The sequence below is a fragment of the Medicago sativa genome, chromosome 7 (assembly GCF_051527215.1).
Source record: "Medicago sativa cultivar Bolivia chromosome 7, Bolivia_mono, whole genome shotgun sequence".
Taxonomy (NCBI): Eukaryota; Viridiplantae; Streptophyta; class Magnoliopsida; order Fabales; family Fabaceae; genus Medicago; species Medicago sativa.
In genome coordinates this window covers 83,322,615-83,331,341 of record NC_140755.1, presented here as the reverse complement: position 1 = coordinate 83,331,341, position 8,727 = coordinate 83,322,615, and the positions used below count along the sequence as shown (strand labels likewise).

Sequence of the window (8,727 nt, the reverse complement as noted above, 5' to 3'; positions counted from 1 at the left end):
AAATAATAATATTATAGAAATAATAATATTTTTTAACCATAGAAATAATAACATTAAATCTAATGAAGTTAATTAGAAATTATTTATAATTTAGACATAAAAATATTAATGTTTTACTTGTAATCGAGAAAGAAGAATATCTTGCAAGATGCATGTATGAAAACTCCACACTCAACATAAACAATCTAATTACGTTCACGCAGAAGCTAATTACCGATAATCATTGTAGCTAAGTAACTAACAGCTCATTCGGTAAATCTTAATATCCATTCTCGTGTGTGTGTGAAAGTTGACAACATCAAAGAACAAATTTTAGATTCTTGTTTCGTGTATTAGTAATGTTTAAAACATGTATATGGCAAGGAAAGTTATCTTGTGTGGATGTATATGTTTGTTTTTACATGGTTGATAGTGACTTCCATAAATTGCTGTGAACAAATTGATACATATAAAATTATGCAAATCTGATTAATATAAGGAAATTCAAAATCTTGCAAGCTATTGTATTAGTAAAAAGTAATCAAAGGATAATTGAATGAATTGATTTACGACTATTTGTTTGATAAGTTGATTTTGCAATTCCCTTTATGATACAATTAGCTTCACATCAGAATTGTTATTGTATTTTTTATTTACAATTATTATTACTAGCTAAACTTCCCACTCACATCATTATTTACTAAATTTTCACTCACATCATCAAAATAAGATAAATGTAAACTTTTATCATATTAATAAAGAAAAGAAAATAATACAGGAGGAGGACAACAATAAGCCTTATTAATATGAGAAGTTGTTGTGTGATACTTATGGAATCTTGGAATGCTCACATCTTTTTGAGGAAAGAGTAGAGGTATGTGCTCGAATTGGTGGATATGCTTAAATTCACTTCCTGGAAGTGGTTTTTAGATAAATATTCTGATCACACGTGTTCTTTCTATGAGTGAGATCTTGAACACATTTATGTATTGCCACTGTTAGTGTCTTGTGGCGGATTTGTACTCGGGTTGGTCGGCTGTGGTTGGGTGTTTCCTAATAAGAATGTAGCTGACTTTCTTGTTTTTGTTTTTGTTTTAGCTTTCGCTCTTGTTTTACTATGAGAGGGATTATTTGATTTTGTCATCCTTTAACTTGAGTATTTTTTGTACTCAATTTTATATATGTTTTGCTTCTCCTTTTTTATTTATGTACTCAATTTTATATATGTTTTGCTTCTTCTTTTTTATTTATATATACTCCCTCCGTTCCTTTTTAACTGTCACTTTTGGGTTTTTTACACAAACCAAGACAACAATTACATTTTACTACTTTTGATACAACAATTTATCTTTTTCCTATAATAACCTTCAACATTTAATATTTCTTTTCATATCTTTCTCTCTCTGCAATAAATAACCAAGGGTAATAAAGACAAAACAACATTTAATGTTGTATTGAACTTTGAAAGTGACAGTTAATTAGAAACAAAACAATTTTGCAAAAGTGACAATTAAAAAGGAACGGAGGGAGTAATATATTTATCATTAAAAAAAAAAGTCTTTACCATGTGCTATCAATGTTGAAGTGTCCCATTAGTGAGGGAGAGGAGTACAAGAGGACATCCTCCGAGATACCAATTATGGGCACTTGTGTATAAGAGGTCCCTTCATATGTATGGTATTTTTGGTTCCACAACACCTCACAACCTATCAATATCATCAAGAACACACACTCCTCCAACAAGCAACCGACAAAATCATCTCTACTATTAAACAGATAGATTTAAAAGTAACAAAGGAATATTTTCTTTTCTTTATTAGCAGTGAAAGAAAACAACCCTCCTATTAAAAAATCACCATACCAATAAGAAATATAAAAAGGATAATATTTTGTTAGCTTGGCCAATACTCTTGCTCTATTTTCCCCTTTGGCTTACAAAGCTTGACCATAACTCATCCCATATTCACTTACCAATCAAAACTTACCTTTATCCAAAGCTAACAACATTCATAATTAATTACTATTTAACTAAGACTTTAATAACCAATCAAAGAATAGAAAATTAAAAAGAAATACAAAGGTACAAGAAGATTCCTAATTCCTAGCGTGGAGGCTATCCTGCTAGCTAGGTAGGACCCACTTAATTGATTCCTCAATTTGTCATCTTTAAGATGGATTAACACACACTCAAACCATGTATAAACGGCACAAAAATTCAGTCTCCACGTTACAATACAACAAAACACCTTAATGGTAGCTTAGATCTTGTTCTTATTAGTAGTCTTAAAATTCCACACATAAAAGCCACCTATTTTGATTCACAAATCAACACTTAGTTAGTAGTATTCAAAAAGCTTTTTTCTTTTTTTGCTATTACTACCTCCCTATATAAACCAACTTTTCTTTTGATCACTCTTAGAGATCAAGATTCAGATTCTTGTGAAGATGGATATCAATGAGTGGGTGATCCTTTCTGATGATGGCTTTTTTGATGGTGATGAGAAGCAAATTTTCTTAGATAAAAGAAACTCACTCGTCTTTGACAAGGATTACCTTTGCACCTCCCCAAAATCAACAAAAACCATTGATATTGAACCATTAAAAGTGCCAAAACAAATTTTCCATGTTCCAATTCAATTTGAACCCGTCATTGACGAGGTTCCAAATGAAGGGCTGGGGAAAGAAAACACTGAAAAAATCCAAGTCCCCGAGATAGAGGAAGCTGATCAAGAGAGTGTTTCACAAGTTTTCTTTCATATAAAAGAGAACAAATTTGTTGACATGAAATTGGAATCACCAAAATCTAGTAGTGGTAGAGGATTATTTTCTCCACTTGATGCAGACATGGAGATGATGACATCTCCTAGAATGAAGAACATGGAGAATGAAAATAAGGTTGTTATGTACTATGATGAGAAGGAAGGAGAGGACATGAATGGTGGTTTTAACTTGTGGAAGTGGAGCTTGACAGGAGTTGGAGCTATATGTTCTTTTGGTGTTGCTGCTGCCACAATTTGTGTCTTGTTCTTTGGAAGTCAACAAAGGAACAACAAACTCCAACAAGACCAAAGTAGTATTAGGTTCAAGATCTACACTGATGACAAGGTCAGTAAATGTTTTTTTGTTTACACATGTGAATTTTCTGTTGATTTTATCGATAACTAATCTTTGCGCAGAATCGGAACAACCAAATCTTTATGTCAACTCTTACTATGTTTTATCTATGGATAAGACTTGAATCGGAAAACTTAAAGAATTTGAACCATATTCAATTAATACTAGTGTAATAATGTTACTCCCTCCGTCCTGAATTAATTGAGCCTTTGACTCATTTCACACTTATTAAGAAAAATGTATAAATAAAGGGGAAAGTGGAATATATTGAATTGGATATGATGAAAGTAATATTAATTATAGTTATAAAAGGGAAAAAGTGGAATATATTGAATTGGGAATGATGAAAGTAGTATTGAAAATTGAAATGACTCGGTTATTTTGGAACACTTTTTTTTTAGTAAATGACTCAGTTAATCCGGGACGGAGGGAGTAGTATTTTTCTAATCACTTTTAAATTAAAAATATTGTTTGAGCATCTTGGTGTATATATGAGAATTTTAAAATAGGTCTTTCAACTAAAGAAATTAAAAAATTTGATTGAATCTTTAAACTTTTCAATATTTCATAACTAGATCCCTGAAGTAAACAGCTTTGAATCAGATCCTGGACATTTAAATATTTGTAATTATGATCTTGAATTTAGAAACTCAATTATAAATAATTTATGAGGGATATAATTGAAGATTCAGTGACTCAATTAAAAACTTTTTAGTTTAGAGGCCTAATTATAAATTATTAACAAGTATAAAGACTCTATTAAAAACAATTTTAGTTTAGAGATTTAAAAAGTATAGGATGGTGATGGAAGAGAAATTCCTGTCATTTGATGGATAATAATGTCATAGAAAAAAGGGGGTGATTGTTTTGGATCAAGTGTGCAAATTTTTAGTATTATTCTTGAATAGTCAAAATGGATTAGGTTCAAAATTTAATTAATTATGATGCTTAAATAATTGATGTACACCTTAATTGTGATTGTGATTGCAGAGGGTTAAGCAAGTGGTACAACATGCAACAAAATTGAATGAAGCATTTGCAGCAGTAAGAGGTGTTCCATTGAGCAGATCTCACATAACTTATGGTGGCTACTATGATAGTGTTTGAGGCATTGATTTCGTGCCTTGATGAAACTTTTGGATGCTACAATTAGGCACAATCTTTTATTGTGGCTCTATCATATATAGTTAATCATCAATGTAGATAAACAAATGAGGGGTGGTTTTATGTAAATTAAGTTACGGATTAGGGGCCCTTTTGTTACTAGTATTTTATAGTTTGGGAATTTAAAGGTTAAAAAGTTTGTATGATAGTTACCCCAAATTGTTTCCACCAAAAAAGAAAGTTTCACCAAATTATAGAATTGAAGTTCTAAAAAATGAATGAGTGATGGTACCATTGTAATAGTTAGGCATGCTTGACCAAATGTTGGCAAAAATAGGTGGATTTAAAAGTGTGCATGACAACAATTATATTTACCTTTCGGAACAAACTTCTAAGCATGTGTTTGGATGGACGTTTAGAAAAACATAATGCGGCGAAAAAACACATTTATGCAGATGCTATGAATACCAACTTCTGGTTTTCATAGTGCGAAGCTTCGTAAACGCGAGTCAGCCTGAAAACACCAACCCAAACATAGGCTAAACAACTTACTCTTATGGAAACTTTTTTCATTTCTTACTCTAAATTATATGTATGTTGATAGTCATTCATTTTCTATAGTTTCCTGTAAGACATTGATATGAATATGTAAAAAGAAAAATCACTTGGCTGGTTCTAGTTTGTTACTATATCTTGTGTAACGTCTATGTGAAAAGAAAAATCACTTGGCCAAACGGATCAAATAGATAAACGGTGAGATTTCTCCACAAATAAGATATTTATGGAATGAATCAAGTCGCCATAAGATGGGAGAATGAGACTGATTGAATTGAACAACCAAACTATCTAAACAAAGTTGAGACTAAGGACGAGCACAAATGGGACACGGAGTTAATGGGTTATGGTCAAAATTTGTGACATATTATTGTGGTGTAATTTACAAAAATAAGAGAAAATGAAATGATGTGATGGCTTCGATCGGAATTATGTGTAGGATACCACGTACTTGGAAGGAAGCAAGTCAAGCAACCACATGGGAGTTGTTAACCATGTGCCTTGTGGGGCAGCTATGGATTCTAATAATTCAAGATTCAAAACATGATCAAAAGAGGTTGGAATATCAGTTGAGGGAATCTTTGTTAGTTTGTTTTGCTTGCAAATTGTTTGCTTAATTGATACACTTAGCAATGGTTTTTCACCGGTCCATTGAAATCTTGTCCAAATTTATTCATGGAAAATATAGAACGTAGTACATGTTCTAGGGTGGACTTTTAGACTCATTCATGTCTAATATCACCTTCTTCCGAGTATATAAGTCTCACATCATCACCTATTAAGGTAAGTCTCATTTTAAACCTCTCACCTACCTTAATTATTATATTAATTAAATTCAATGTTAGAATATTTGGAGATACACTACACTATCATACGTCAACTTAGCTACCATATGATATGGATAGCCACGAATACCACAAAGTCTACTAAAAACCTGAAGAAGGTATGAAGAAAAATGTTGCATTGGTATTATAAAGTGACAATTATTAAAAGAAACAAAATTGTGAGACAGAAAGAAAAATTGGAGTCTACAAAAAGAAAATTGTGAGACAGAAAGAAAATTGGAGATTTATAATACCAATGCAACATTTTTCTCACGAATACCACAAAACAAAAAGAAAGAAAGAAAAACTAGGCTCTTTGATAACAAAGTTCTCATAGAGTCTGCAGAGAGATTGCTCAAGATACCATCTGAAGAAGACTGAAGGATCATGGGATCAATGCTAAAAGAAACTTCTTGCGTAGCAAGGAAGTCTGCATAACTATTTTCTTCTCTGAGAGAGTGGATAATGCAAATATGTCAATCTTAATGAAGAATGTCTTTGATGTCTTGGATCAAAGTGAAATATTTGTGACACATTCATGTTTGAACCTAGAGAATATCAACACAACGAAGAGAATGAGGGAAACAAGTGATGACATGATGACCAAATATACACCACTGAGAGTACAAGTTTGGGGTAGGAAGTAAAAAATTTCCGTTTTTCATAGCTTCCTCTACAGATGTAATGGCCCAATAAAACTCCCAACGTAGCCCATGTAAGATTGCTCTTTAGGCACCCAGTTATTGCATCCGGGCATCAATCGAGCAGCAATTAATTGTTACTTGATACTTTTAAAATTGGGTGAGACATTTTTTAAATCAGTTCATCCAATTTAAAAAATGTTCCAAACAATAATTAATTATCATTCAACATTTACGAATATCTAAGAACATTTGTCCACGTGTTGTGGTGAGGCTAGACTATGAATTATGATGTAGTAAGTTCTAAACTAAACTTAGGTTCTAAATCCCAAATTTCCAATACGTGTTAAACAAAGGTGATAGTTAATAGCAGTGTTAAATTTGTAATCGAAGAAAACACAACTTTTACTTTTTAATCAAAATTATTAGTATATTTAAATTTTGGGAAATGTTAACTTGTGTCCTTAAGACACAAGTTAAAAAACTAAAAATAGAAACATTTTATTGGAAATTGTGTATTCTATGTTTTAGAAATTCAAAATTTTATCTTTCCAAGACAAAATTTATGTCTTATTTTCATTTTTAACTTCTTAACTTGTGCCCTTAGGACACAAGTTAACATGACCCATAAATTTTTTACAAGGATTATTAGTATATTAGTAAGGGGTTTGTCTAACATGTACAACATTGCACATGTTAAAATAACTAATATTTTAAACTTGTTTTTTGAGGGAATATTTTAAACTTGTTAACATGTGCAAATTTGCACATAATAGATAAACTCTATAAGTAATTGTTATGTTAACATTTTTTTTCATTTTTTAAGATTTGAACAGAAATTTTTAACTTCTCAATTCTTTAATCTTTTAACTCAAACCAATTAAGTTATTTAACCCAACAACAAACACTATTATAAAATTCACATAATGTTCTTCTTGCCACATCATATGTGCTCTTTTTTTTTATATATGTATATGTGCTCTTTTGTGTGTGACATGTTACTAATACTTTTGGAATATTTTTATTTGAATTTTTACATTCTTTAAAAGCAACTTATTGGATATAACAATTTTTAAAGTATTTGAAGTTTTTGGACTCGAATGAGTTCAAAGGTAATAAAATTTAATGACTTTTTTTTAGGGAATTTAATGACTTTTTAATATGTATAAATAACTTTAAATGGACGGTTAGAAAATAACATCATAATAATTTATTATTGTATTTTTGAAATTTTCTATCGGTTGTTGCTTTTTCATCTTTATTTTTATTTTCCATTTTATCACATCAATTCATTCATCTCATCTATTTTACATTTATCTTTCTTTTCAATATCTTTGTGATGTCTCTTGAAATGTGAGAGCAATATTTTTTAATTAATAATAGGTTTGTTTGTTTTTTCAATAATTTGTTATTTAAAAAAAATGAAATTTTCACATTTGGTTACCGACATGCAGCGAGACATTTTGTTTACAAAATAAACAAGTTTTTATTATAACCATGTTGTACTAAATTTCTATTAACGATGATTAATCTTTGTTGAAAAATATATGGATCATATGAATTGGATTTTTCCATACACAATAGTTACAAATTGAACTCTAACCACTTGATTTAAGAGACTTAAATTTCTTATTGCACTATTCAATCCACCATTGATAAATAAAAATAATATTTAATCAACATAAAATGAAAGCAATAAAAGACTCGAAGAAAATGAAAGTCGAATGAGCGGCAGCAAACAAATCACAATATTATTACATGTCACAACCCATAAAAAGTACAATGATAAATGAATGTGTTACATATGAATATATGAATGATAATAAATCACTACTAAGTAATAATAATTCATATTTCAAACGAAACCAAAATAGCCCATGTCTTCAATTTCACTTCCTCACAAATAGTAACAAAGTGAAAAGAAAAACACAACATCTTATGCACAAATCAAACTACTCAACATAATTAAAGGATCAAAAGAGAAAACCAAATGCAAGTGCTATGAGAGAAGCAAAAGCAGTTGGAACAAAAAGTGTTGTAGCATCAGAAGCTGGACTTGGAGCTGGTGCATCAGCAGCTGAAACACCACTTGTTGCTATCACCAACATAGCAACCATAACTGCCACAAAAATGTTCATCTTCAATGCTTCCATTGTCTTAAAAAAATTCTTCTCTTTTTTCTTTGTTGTTGTGAGAGAGAAAATTTTGTGACAAAGAATAAGATTAGTGGTTGTAGTGGAAAACATAATGCGGCTAAGGTTGATTTTATATAGATACGGGCAGAGACAAAAGGACGGGCAGGCTGACCGGGCTTTTTTAGCTTTCGAGAATTTTGAGATTTCTGCCCGTTTTGTTGGACAGCATGTCTTTGATTGAAAATTCTTGTTGGAATACAGCTGTAGCCAACGGTTTGTGGGGTCACAATTTTATTTTATTTTGAACAAATTTACCTTTTCATTTATTAAATATAGAAAATACTATGTGTGGCTTTTTTTTGGCTTTTTTTAAAG

General features: G+C 30.7%; 2 protein-coding genes across 2 annotated transcripts; one reads left to right on the top strand and one right to left on the bottom strand.

Annotated features, from left to right (window-relative positions):
• The first annotated feature begins 2,173 nt into the window (after positions 1–2,173).
• Positions 2,174–4,858, top strand: LOC146909354 (uncharacterized). The gene is made up of 2 exons (XM_085730680.1): positions 2,174–3,084; positions 4,084–4,858. Exons 1-2 carry the CDS (start codon positions 2,425–2,427, stop codon positions 4,198–4,200), a joined length of 777 nt encoding a protein of 258 aa, XP_085586806.1. The 5' UTR covers positions 2,174–2,424; the 3' UTR covers positions 4,201–4,858.
• Positions 4,859–7,947: 3,089 nt separating this feature from the next.
• Positions 7,948–8,454, bottom strand: LOC146909353 (arabinogalactan protein 14-like). The gene has a single exon (XM_085730679.1). It carries the CDS (start codon positions 8,368–8,370, stop codon positions 8,191–8,193), a length of 180 nt encoding a protein of 59 aa, XP_085586805.1. The 5' UTR covers positions 8,371–8,454; the 3' UTR covers positions 7,948–8,190.
• Between the last annotated feature and the right edge of the window lie 273 nt (positions 8,455–8,727).

Bases quoted from the DNA above. Each gene is read 5' to 3' on its own strand.
- LOC146909354 (XM_085730680.1), top strand. From the start codon at position 2,425: ATGGATATCAATGAGTGGGTGATCCTTTCTGATGATGGCTTTTTTGAT. The intron at 3,085-4,083 runs GTCAGTAAATGT...TTGTGATTGCAG, and splicing joins AGATCTACACTGATGACAAG to AGGGTTAAGCAAGTGGTACA.
- LOC146909353 (XM_085730679.1), bottom strand. From the start codon at position 8,370: ATGGAAGCATTGAAGATGAACATTTTTGTGGCAGTTATGGTTGCTATG.